Below are 13,380 nucleotides of genomic sequence, written 5' to 3'. Positions count from 1 at the left end.
TCACAGGGAGCGGAAAAACCTCGAATCAAGATTCAAAGCGACGATGATGGTATTTTTTAATATTCATGGAACTGTGTGTCTTCACTGGTTTCCTGAAGGTCAAGCTAATAATAGATATTACTACCTTGAAGTTTTCGCTCAACTCGTGAGAAAATGAGCGAAAAACGACCCGAATTGTGGAAGAACAAGTCATGGGTTCGGCATCAAAACAACGCGAAGTACATCATCCCAGGTCACACCATTCACCTTATTCGCCTGACATACACCGTGTGACTTTTATCTTTTCCCATGGTAAAATTTGCACTAAAAGGAACAAAATTTCATCTCGTTGAAACAGTTAAAGCAAAAGTGGCACGCGCAATGAAGGAGCTCACAGACGAAGACTTCCATCACTGTTTCCAACAATGGGAAGTTCGCATGGAACGCTGTAGGGATAGAGGAGGGAAGTGTATTGAGATTGGCAATAACTAAATATGTATGTTTTTGAAATAAAATGTTTTACAGCAATAGTCCCATTATTTTATAGCTACAGCACGTTACGGCACACATCATGAGCAGAAGAAGGGATAGCCTGACAGGTTCAAAATGGTTCAAAAATGGCTCTGAGCACTATGCGACTTAACACACACATCCATGCCCAAGGCAGGATTTGAACCTGCGACCGTAGCGGTTGCTCAGTTCCAGACTGTAGCGCCTAGAACCGCACGGCCACACCGGCTGGCTGCAGGAACATCCATTGCACTCAACTTATGTGACTGTGTGGTGAGGTTTCACAATCAACATATATGCGTGATACGTAATTCATTCGTTTCGTATACATAAGGTGGACAAAGCTATCGAAATACCAAGTGCACAACACATTACCATGCCTAATACGGTGTAAGAAAACCGTTGACATTCAAAGCAGCTTCCAGTCGTCTCAGAATGGATAGACAGGTCCTGTTTGGGATGGATCTGATCAGCCAGAATAGTCACAGAAAGCTTAGCAGCGACGCGACTTTGCAGGGTCCATAGGGTCCATGGATGCCACGATATTGTTGCCCAAATCATCGGCGAACCCCCGCCATATTTCAGTCATGGCATGTAAACGCCGCCGTAAGTTCGAAACAGTATGCAACAAGGTCCATCCGAAAAAAATGATTTTCTTCCATTGCTTCACAGTCCAGATCTTATGGTTTCAGTGCCATGTTTCCCTGTTACACTTTTCGGTTTATTTTTAGATCAGTTTTTGGATCTATCGGACTGTGAGACTAAAGTGTGGGAGCATTACACAGAGAACACGCTTTGTTACAAAATAAACCTGACAATGTGGCTAATACGAACACAGGTCTCTTACGACTTTCAAGTATTAAACTTATTCACTTGAAAAATAGAAAATAACGCTTTGAAATATTCCCTAACAATGCGTACGCTCATCCAGTCCCGTTCAAACGTTATGTCTGTTAGATTCACGCTGAAGTAACCATTTCTACATTGCGTTTCCACAGTAGGGAAAAGGTAATCACTGATCACGGAAGCCTTTTCATTTTTGTTTTACTGTCCATATGTTTTTCCACAAAAATTACTGATTCACAAACATAATACTGTTTCAGCCTTAAATCTCGTAAGTAATCCTGCGAGTCTTTCCGTGGAACAACTAAATTACAGAAAAACTTTTCTTCTACGATGCGACATAACACTTTCAACTCTTGATTATCTTTCTAAAAAATTCTTCACACTATCATATACACTCTAAGAGAAAAAAAGAACGACCCACCGCTAAGGAATTATCTAAATGGCACGGAAATCAGTACCAAAATGGTACTGAAACAGAGGGTGACCGACCAAAGGCCGAAATACTAAATGTCTTTTTCCAAAGCTGTTTCGCAGAGGAAGACTGCACTCTAGATTGTCGCACAGATGACAAGATGGTAGATATAGAAATAGACGACAGAGGGATAGAGAAACAATTAAAATCGCTCAAAAGAGGGAAGACCGCTGGACCTGATGGGATACCAGTTCGGTTTTACACAGAGTATGCGAAGGAACTTACCCCCTTTCTTGCAGCGGAGTACCGTAGGTCTCTAGAAGAGCGTAGCGTTCCAAAGGATTGGAAAAGGGCACAGGTCATCCCCGTTTTCAAGAAGGGACGTCCAACAGATGTGCAGAACTATAGACCTATATCTCTAACGTCGATCAGTTGTAGAATTTTGGAACACGTATTATGTTCGTGTGTAATGACTTTTCTGGAGACTAGAAATCTACTCTGTAGCAATCAGCATGGGTTTCGCAAAAGACGATCGTGTGAAACCCAGCTCGCGCTATTCGTCCACGAGGCTCAAAGGGCCATAGACACTGGTTCCCAGGTGGATGCCGTGTTTCTTGACTTCCGCAATGTGTTTGATACAGTTCCCCACAGTCGTTTAATGAACAAAGTAAGAGCATGTGGACCATCAGACCAATTGTGTGGTTGAATTGAAGAGTTCCTGGATAACAGAACGCAGCATGTCATTCTCAATGGAGAGAAGTCTTCCGAAGTAAGAGTGATTTCAGGTGTGCCGCTGGGGAGTGTCGGGCACCGTTGCTATTCACAATATACATAAATGACCTGGTGGATGACATCGGAAGTTCACTGAGGCTTTTTGCAGATGATGCTGTGATATATCGAGAGGTTGTAATAATGGGAAATTGTACTGAAATGCAGGAGGATCTGCAACGAATTGACGCATGGTGCAGGGAATGACAACTGAATCTCAATGCAGACAAGTGTAATGTGCTGCGAATACATAGATTGAAAGATCCTTTATTATTTAGCAACAATATAGCAGGTCAGCAACTGGAAGCAGTTAATTCCATAAATTATCTGGGAGTAGGCATTGGGAGTGATTTAAAATGGAATGATCATATAAAGTTGATTATCGGTAAAGCAGATGTCAGACTGAGATTCATTGGAAGAATCCTAAGGAAATGCAATCCGGAAACAAAGGAAGTTCACAAACTGAGCGAGTCAGTAACACGGTGGTTCTCCTCCCGCTCTTATCAAGCAGTTATTGGGCTTGGCATTGATTCAATGAGATTTTGGATGTCCTCCTCAGCGATATCGCGCCAAATTCTATCCAATTGTCGCATTAGATCGTCAGAATCCCGAGCTGGTTGCTCCGAACGTTCTCAACTGGGGCAATATCCGGCGATCTTACTGGCCGAGGTAGGGTTTGGCAAGCACGAAGATAAGCAGCGGAAACTCTCGCCAGTCTTCCGTGGTCAGTTTGAAGAGGGACTTATCACTGCAGATAATTCTACTCCGGTCAATGAGATTGCAGGCCGAAGACGTGATGCCCCAGACAGCAGTGGTACACCAATATGACTTTCGTCCCCCATACGCCCCGACAACCAGGACTGATGGTCTGGGGTGCCATGTCTTTTCATAGAAGGACCCCTGTGGTTGTTCATCCGCTGCTTCGAGAGTTCCAGAAGCCAGTGATAATTAAGGAGTAAAATACTGACATGATACATCTAAGATACCAATACTCCTCACAGTCACGATGGCTCAATACACACTTTCGGCTGCGTTGTGACTTGTGAGTGTTTCTCCGTTTTCCCTATATGAGCCATAAATTTTCGAGACGCTAGCTCTTGAAACACATAAGCTACCTTCGTTACGGGAGCAGCCACTATACGATCACGAACAATTTGCCCAAGTTCGAATTCACTTAGATGCGACATAATGCACTCACAACTACACAGAATACTGTTCCGATCACGACTGACAATTGAAACGTATTGACGACATTGCACAGTTGCCGTTCGTGGTCAAACACATTTTGGAATCTCGAACGTAACCTCTAAGTAGCTCTTAACCAGATGTGTTCAGAAAGTAAGGGAAATTTTGTAATTTTGCGTGTTGGATAGGCCGATTCGCGTGATTTTTTCCTTTTTGTGTTAGTAAACGTGGTTGGGAGCTATCAGCACAGGATCAGACGTATAGAATATTTAGTCTGTTGTCAGCTGTCAAAAGGGTTACGTCTGTTTTTGGTGGTATCGGTGATAATTTGTTTTCTACAAAAATGGATCAGACGTTTTTTATTAATTTTTGCTATAAGAGAGGAATAAAGTCCAACAAAGTTCAGTAATGTTAAATATAGCTTTTGTTAAGTCTCAGATGAGAAAACAAGGGTTTGTGAGTGGTATAAGACACCGTTCCGCACAAGCGTCTTCTAACGAAACTGCGTGCCTATGGAATATCGCCTCAGTTGTGCGACTGGATTCGTGATTTTCTGTCAGAAAGGTCACAGTTCGTAGTAATAGACGGAACGTCATCGAGTAAAACAGAAGTTATATCCGGCGTCTCCCAATGAAGTGTTATAGGCCCTCTTTTGTTCCTCATATATATTAACGACATAGGAGACAATCTGAGTAGCCGACTTAGATTGTTTGCAGATGATGCTGTCATTTACCGTCTCGTAAAGTCATCAGATGACCAAAACGAATTGCAGAATGAATTAGATAAGAATCTGCATGGTGAGAAAAGTGGCAATTGACCCTGAATAAGGAAAAGTGTGAAGTTATTCACATGAGTACTAAAAGAAATTAGTTAAATTTCGATTACACGATAAGTCACACAAACCTGAAGGCTGTAAATTCAACTAAATACTTAGGGATAACAATTACAAATAACCTAAATTGGAATGATCACATAGATAATGTTGTGGGTAAACCAAACCAAAGACTGCGATTCATTGGCAAAACACTTAGAAGGTGCAACAGGTCTACTAATGAAACTGCCTGCACCACGCTTGTCCGCCCTATCCTGGATTATTGTTGTGCGGTGTGGGATCCGCGTCAGGTAAGACTGGCGGATAACGCGAAAAGTTCAAAGAAGGGCAGCTCGTTTTGGATTACCACGAAATAGGGGATATAGTGCCACAGACGTGTTACGTGAATTGGAGTGTCAATCATTAAAACAAAGGCGTTTTCGTTGCGACGGGATCTTCTCCTGAAATTTCAATCACCAGTTTTCTTCTCCGATTGTGAAATAATTCTGTTGGTGCCCACTACATCGGGATAAATGATTATCACGTTAAAATAAGAGAAATCAGGACTCGCACAGAAAAATTTAAGCGCTCGTTTTTCCCGCGCGGCGTTCGAGAGTGTAAGCGTAGAGAGACAGCTTGAAGGTGGTTCATTGAACCCTCTGCCAGGCACTTTATTGTGAATAGCTGAGTAATCATGTAGATGTAGAAGAAGACAGTGAAGAAGTTAATGACGACGAGCGCCCTGAGCGGCCCAGCAAATAATCAACCGATGATATCATGGAAAAACTGAAAGGAATGATTATGAACGATCGCTGAACCACAGTTACAGAAGTCGCTGATGAAGTTGTTATATCAACTGATACATGCCATTAAATTATTACAGATGTTCAGTATATGACAGAAAAGTTTGTTGAATTTCTAACCAGATCAGTGGCGAAAGCAAGTCGCTAAGGAGGAGCCAGATGATAACAACGATGCAGAATTACTGAAACATGTCACAACATGTGATAAAACATGGGTTTATGAATAGGACATCAAAACTAAGACTCATTCGTTCCAGGGGAAGCATTCTGGATCGTGAAGACTGAGAAAAACTCGACAAGTGCTGTCCAGTGTGAAGGTTACGATCACTGTGCCTTTCGATGTTAAAGGCGCACTGCATCAGGAGCTTTTGACATAAGGTCGAACGATCACTAGAAAATGTTGATTACGCTGTTTACGTGAAGCAAGCTGAAAAAAACGCCCTGATTTGTAAAGAAATAATTCACGTCTTTTGGTCAGGCTTCGTTGTTCATTCGTCAGTGCTTGGCTAAAAACAGTACTGTAATTATGACCCAGCCTCCACATTCGCCTGTCGTGGTGCCATCTGACTTTTTTTCTATTCCCGAAAATAAAGGAAATCTTAAAAGATCGTCATTTTATAAGAAGAGGTGAGACTAAAACTGCCTTGTTGAGAGAGGTAAAAACTTCCACAAAGAACAAGTTTCAGAAGTGTTTCAGATATTGGCGTAGGTATATAGTATCCAATGAGGACTATTGTGGAGGTTACAACATTGATGTCGATTAATAAATAAAATTATTTTAAGAAAGTCCCGTTATTTTATATACACACTTTGTACGTGCAGATAGACAGAAAGAAGTGTCTAACGGTCACTGTTAAATTCTAGTAGCACAGTGAGTTGTATGGTAATTGTGGGTTGTTCCACTAAAGGATACGCATACAGGATGCTGAAAAAGAAAGCGCAGTAGTTTCGTTTGATTCACGGGAACGTCCAACAGCTGCCTTCGAATGTAAACTGAACACCTGCTTTTGGTTCCTCGCACTAATCTCAAGTTAGCAGCTTCGCCCATGTGGTCTTTCTTCCAGTTTAAAGATCTCGCAGTCGTTCTACTGCGAAGTTTGTTATTTGAATGAAGCGTACGTACCTTGCTTTATTCGGTCAGTTTCAATTCGATTCATCCACAATACTATGAGGTCCAAGCCTGCAGACACCGACACTAATTACTTGCAGAAGAATGCAAAGACGGGTAGAAGCTGATCTCGGGGAATTTCATTTTAGGTTCCGGAATAATGCAAGAACACGAGACACAATAATGAACCTACGACTTCTCTTAGAAGACAGGTTAAGGCAGGCAAGAACACGAGACACAATAATGAACCCACGACCTCGATTCATCCACAATACTATGAGGTCCAAGCCTGCAGACACCGACACTAATTACTTGCAGAAGAATGCAAAGACGGGTAGAAGCTGATCTCGGGGAATATCATTTTAGGCTCCGGAGTAATGCAAGAACACGAGACACAATAATGAACCTACGACTTCTCTTAGAAGACAGGTTAAGGCAGACTTACGTGTATACCATTTGTGGACTTTTGACAATGTTGACTGGAGTACACGTTTTGAAATTCTGAAGGTAGCAGAGAGCGAAAGGCTATTTGCACAGAAACCAGACGGCAGTTCTAAGAGTCGAGGGGCACGAAAGGGAAGCAGTGGTTCAGAAGGAAGTGAGACAGAGTTGGAGCCTGTCCCTAATGTTATTCAATCTCTAGATTGAGCAAGCAGCAAAGAAAACTAAGGAGTACTCCGAGATGAGGATTAAAGTAGAGAAGCGCATCAAACCAATCTTCGAATATGAGACCACAATATCAACGTTTTTTTGCGTATAGTTAGAACACATGATCTCCATTCCAGCTATACCGCTATATAAAGACAAGTCGTAGTTTAACGTTGTTGCAAAAAGACTCGAGAAGTTCTTCAACTATTTACTTCAAATTATTAAACGATACTCTACGAAATGTTCGGACGGACATAGCCTACACATTTTTATATATATGTGGCATATAAATACAGTATGTACTTTATAAACGGGACAGTTCTTGACTTGTTTATTTCAAATTTTTACACAATATTTTAATAAACGTTTGGACAGACACAGGCCAAACATTTACTTAAGATGTACAGTACATAAAATCTATTCTTCTGTATGAAACAAGACATGGTTTAATTTTATCAAAAATCTCAAAAAGTTCTTGACTGATTTACTTCAAATTTCGACAAAGTATTCTAATAAACATTTGGACAGATATAGGATATATATTTTTAATATATGTTAATGTATCTATCCTACCATATAAAGTTGAGGTGTTATTTAACGTTGTTACCAACACTCTATGGAAGTTCTTGAATGCTTTACTTCAAGATTTTACATGATACTCTAATAAACATTCGGACAGATGATATGGGCTACATATTTTAATATATATATATTAAATAAATATATGCATAATATATAAAGAGGAAACACTCTTAGCAAAAATGTCGAAGTTCTTGGCTAATTTACTACATACCTAATTATTGGCCGATTTACTTCAAATTTCTACATGATACTCTACAAAATGTTTGGTCGGACATAGCTTGCATATTTTTTAAATACTTATTGGATATAAATATATATGTTATATATAAATAGGAAACGCTGTCAGCAAAATTCTCGAAAAAGAGCTTTATTTATTTACTCCAAATTTTCACACAATACTCTAATAAAATTTGGACGGCCGTACTATATATTTTAAACCCATTTAATACATAAATATATGTAAAGTGGATTAGGCATATGCTGTTAGCAAAAATCTCAAAAAGTTCTTAATCGATTTACTTCAATTTGTTGCACAGCTTGCTTCACGTAAACAGCGTAATCAACATTTTCTAGTATATATTTTTTGACCAACACTATACTGGTTTTCTGTTAAAACGAGAGTTCGTAACCTACCGATTCACAAATTAAATTCATGCACAATATTGTCATTGAAGCTGATATCCTCACAGATCCAGCAGCTAGAAAAGTCTCTCTCGTACCCCATATACCAATGATCCCAACCGATTTACTCATTTGTTTTAAGTGACTTGAGTTCCCAATCAAGGTTTCCTTTGCAGCACCAATAAACAATGCTCAAAGTCGGAGACACGGGTGGGAGAGGAGTGGACAGAGATGGGGCAGGAAATGAACACAGAGAGACAAAGGAGGGAATGGACAGAGAAAGTCTTGGGTTGCTTTAGTGATCGGCTCGTCATCAGTGCAGCAAATAACAGCTCCAGTGGTGACCTTTATGCGTTTATCCACCGGATTCAGACGTCGAGGGAGTTATGACACTAACGGATGAGTGTTACTGACGGTAAGCACTGCCTTCAGTGGATTCACTATTTTTACCCGCTTTTTTTCCTGAACTGAATGCCCTTTCCACCTGGATGTTAAAGCGCGTATTTCAGAAGCTTTGCCGTATTTTAATTCAATGTCTTAAAATCAGCAGATGTTCACATTACTATGAGTTAGCTGGCACGGCTGTCCCGTCAGCGCAAATGTGCCGCTAATATTTCTGCGGTTGTGAGACTTTTCGGTCTTATCGGCTACATTACAGCACAACTTGTCATATTACCGTCTTACTTGAATGTACTCGTGAGGGCGTGCTTTAAGCTCCACGTAAACGACGAGCCAATGAAGTAACAGCAAACGCAGAAGTATACATAGCGCAGTGTTTACATCACGTTTATTCTTAACAACGTATAAAGTTTGTCCAGTGCAGTGAGTATTCGACTCGAGCACTTACGGGTAACCAAGTGTTAGGACTGTTTGTTGAAGTGAACAAAATAGGTAAAATAAAGAAAACCAGTGTTGCGTTTAAGCGAAAAAAATGTCAGGAAAAGGAAGAGAGTAAACAAAAATTGATCAGAATTGACAAATTTTTTACTCAGCCTTCTAGAAGCACATCCTGCCCAAACATTTGTGTTGATTATGGCTCAGATAATGCGGTATCTGTTGAGAAGCTTATTGAAGACGGTCGGACAATAACTGCAGTTCAAAATACCGCCGGCCACGACGACGCCATCGCTTATTTCGACGACATCTGCATAGTATACCAAACTGGGAAAGAACCGTCGACCTATACACTCTTCAAAAAAGTAAATAAAACTTCATATGACTTGGGGAACTTCAAGAACAAGACACTGAATGGTAAAGAAAAACATGTAATTCCTAATATGGGACTGTTAGAGCCTTCAGGACCATTTTCTAAAGATCCCCACCAGCACAACATGTGTTTGTCAACATCCTGCTATGTCTCAGTTTCTAAGTATGGACCATTTAACCGTTTTTAGCTGTGTTATTCCAAAATTTTAGATACTCCCTGTTGTCAGCTTTGCTGGTTGCTTCCTTCACAAAGGAATAATGTATGGTGTACGGGTAATCGGGACTGGAAGCACTTATCAGAAAGAATTAATGAACACCGTTTCTGGAGTGGCCATACGGAAGCATGTGCTGTGTACAAACTTTGGAATAAGGATGATACTATCGAAACTGAAATTCGTAAAGAAGCATCATTGAAAATAATCTGCTAGAACAAATTAGAACATCACCATTTTTCGCCATCATAATGGACACTACACGGGATATTTCAAAGGTATATCAGCTAAGCATTGTTCTGAGATATCCAGTAATAACCGCATCAGAAAATAGACAAACAATCGATAGAAAAGTATAACAATTATTTCTTGACTTTTAAGTCATCAAACATGGTGCAGCAGATTTAGTCAAGCAAGTGACTAAATTATTTTTTATTGACAAAAATATTGGGTTAAAAAAGTGTGTAGGTCAAGGTTATGATGAGGCTACTGTAAGTGATGTTTATAATGGTGTACAAAAAAAGATTAAGAATGTTTAGCCAAATGCAAAGTATTTACATTGCGCCTCTCATAATTTGAAAGTATTATTGTAGTAAAACAAAAAGGTTAAATTTCCAGTTCGTATTCCTTTGTGAACTCATGTACCAAATACTGAATGTCATCATTTATTCATCCAAAATGTTACAAAAATGCGATATCAATTTGGCCGACGCAAGTAGAGCTTTACCAGATGCTGAAACAAAACTGATGTTGAACAGGAACGATTTAGAATCATTCAAGTGCAAAGACTGCAAAAAAATATGACGTAGATCCCAATTTCTACGAAAAATGGAAAAGAAAGTTAAAAAACACTTCTATGAACTAGCTTCTGAGCACCAGTTTCGAAACGGGAAAGAAATATTTACAGTTACCATTCTCAAAAATGTCCTAGAGACAATAATATTTCAGTTAAATACACGTTTTACTGGTGTGAATGCAGTCTGTCAAATATTTAATTTCCTAACATCTTCATTTTTGGTCACAATAGATGAAGCAACTTCATTACAAAAATGTTATCAATTCCAAAGTAAATATTTTGATATTATAGTGCCTAATTTTTCTCTTCAATTTAGTAATACTTATCACCTTGTTCTACCAAATTTACTATGACGGGAACTGTTCACTAATTATGTAAGAAAATTATAAGTAAACATACAATGCTAGAATGCGACATTATGGAAATGTTATTATTTTATACAGTACCTGTCACTTATGTAGTAGCTGAAAGATCATTCAGCAAATTAAAAATAATCAAATTTTTTAAAGGAATAGTACGGGTCAAGCTCGACTCCGACATTTGGCATTCATAGCAATAGAAAACAGGGCTGCATCAAGTCTAGATTTAACGGTACTTATTGATGAATGCCCAAGAACTAAAGCCAGAAAAATATTGTAAAATAAGTTGGTAAAATAAATTGTCTACTTCGTTTTATTGACTGCTTATAATATTAACTGCACTCTACTACAGCCACGAAAACATAGCTCTGCCTCCGACAATTACCGACAATTACTGATCGGAAATCGTAGTCCTGAACTAAATCAGGCTGCTCGGTAGTTTAGCGAGAGTGAGTTGCCGGCACTAACAATAACATGCCTCCCAGGCACGTTTCTGCCACTGCGAATGCCGAAGTTCTGACTTGGCCAACGTGCTTCGCGGCAAGAAGCCATGTCTCTGTAGCTGACTATTACTTCCTCATGTTTATTTTTTAGTAGCTTTTGCCCGCGACTTCTTTCGCCTAGTGTGGACCAACACTGAAAATTATCCCACCGTATCCTTTTATCGGTATGAAAGTGTCCTATGTCCTACCCAGGCCGTGATACATCCATGTGCAAAATTTCATCCAAATTAAGCCAGCAGTTTTTGTGTGAAAACTAACAAACAAACAAACTTCCGCATTTATAATATTATTAGGAAATACGATTAAATATTATCTGTTGCGTGCGTTACACATAATTTACTCAGTAGCAAGTAGGTGTGCTTTATTATGCCGTACAGTGGGCGGTAAGGAGCTGATAATGTAGTTTTGCATCTGTAAAGAATTTAGTTTAGTTTCAATGGGCCCTAATTTCATTTTTGCCCAAGGGTTCTCGGTCACATAACTACGCCACTGCTGTCACCAATAGATGGCTACATTGTAGATATGTGCATAGTTCGTTCTTAGTACCATGGGTAAATCTCACTAACACCAGCAGATGGCTCCATCGTTAAAAAACGCAACAGTGTCATAAATTAATTATTTTGAATACCTAAGATTTTGCAATATTCTAAGAGGTCTGCAAAATACGTATGCAGCACAAAAACTGTGATGTTTGTACACACGAACTGGACCACCACAAGATGATCAGTTCAGGTTAAGTACATGAAAAAATGCTGTAAGACTCAAATCAGTTAAAGTGATGTGACAACATTGTAAAAATACGCCTGCATTGTAAAAGAAATTGCAAGTAAATTTCCACACATACAATTATTAACCAAATTAGTGTCCTAAATTCTACAGTATGTACTCCAATGCTATATTTCCATGCCTGGTAACAGTTTGCATTTTAGAAGGTGGGCCTAAGGAGTTGATGTGAAACTAACCTGATCGGACTTATAACTGCAGAAAAATACAAGTTAGCTACAATACTACGCTACGCAGGCAAGCACACAAGCAAACTGACAGTCTGAATGTGACTAATTAGGCCTACTATTGATGTAAGTCGTAGTACACCTTCAAATTTAATACAGGGTGGCCCAAAAAGGATGGTCACATTTTAAATAACTATAACTCCATCAGTTTTACAAATTAATTTTATTCAATTACGTAACTAAATGCTCCCAGGCACCCAATTACAAGAACTAACCACAAAAAATCATGTACGGAAAATGACTTCCGGAAGATGGTGTCCTTCCTCGGTGATGCATTCCACAAGTCTTTCCTCGAAATTTTCCATCACTTTCACTACTGTTTCTTCTTGAATTGCCATAATTTCCGCACTGATTGCTTCCTTCAGATCAATTAAGTTTCGGGGCTTCTTTACGTAGACTTTTGACTTTAGGTATCCCCAAAGAAAAAAATCACAGGCTGAGAGGTCAGGTGATCTCGCGGGCCAGTGGACATCTCCAAAACGCGAGATGATGTGGTGGGGGAACATCCGCCTTAAAACACACATGGAGTCATTGGCTGTGTGGGCCGTGGCCCCGTCCTGTTGAAACCAAATTCGATCTCGATTTACATGTAACTCTCGCAGTTTCGGCACCAAAAAGCTACGTAGCATGTTAACGTAACGTTTCGAGTTCACTGTGACTGTAGCGTTGTTCTCCTCAAAAAAATAAGGACCAACAATCCCCAATCTTGAAATTCCACACCAGACTGTTACCTTAGCACTATGAAGAGGCTTTTGGTGCAATTCTCTGGGATTATCTGCTGCCCAATACCTGTAGTTTTGTTTATTGACATAGCCATCTAAATGGAAATGGGCTTCATCTGACATAAGAAGCACAACATCATTATTAGAGTACAAAATGTCAAGCATTGATTCACAAAATCGTCTTCGCTGCTCAAAATCACGATCATACAGCTTTTGCGTGATCATAATTTTGTATGGGTGAAACTGTAACTCACGGCTTAAAATACGCTGCAACGAACTACGGCTGAGGCCTAAAGTTT

General features: G+C 39.6%; 1 protein-coding gene across 1 annotated transcript in view; it reads left to right on the top strand.

The window, feature by feature from the left end:
- Positions 1 to 13,380, top strand: part of LOC124718686 (CUGBP Elav-like family member 4) — a 205,280-nt gene that overhangs the window by 73,497 nt on the left and 118,403 nt on the right. The window contains exon 5 of the mRNA XM_047244310.1: positions 6,012 to 6,023. Coding sequence (XP_047100266.1) covers positions 6,012 to 6,023 — 12 coding nt within the window. The remainder of the gene's footprint in view (positions 1 to 6,011; positions 6,024 to 13,380) is intronic.

This window comes from Schistocerca piceifrons, chromosome 10 (assembly GCF_021461385.2).
Source record: "Schistocerca piceifrons isolate TAMUIC-IGC-003096 chromosome 10, iqSchPice1.1, whole genome shotgun sequence".
NCBI classification, from domain to species: domain Eukaryota; kingdom Metazoa; phylum Arthropoda; class Insecta; order Orthoptera; family Acrididae; genus Schistocerca; species Schistocerca piceifrons.
Note: the sequence above shows the minus strand (reverse complement) of the source record. Positions and strands in the feature narration are given on the sequence as shown.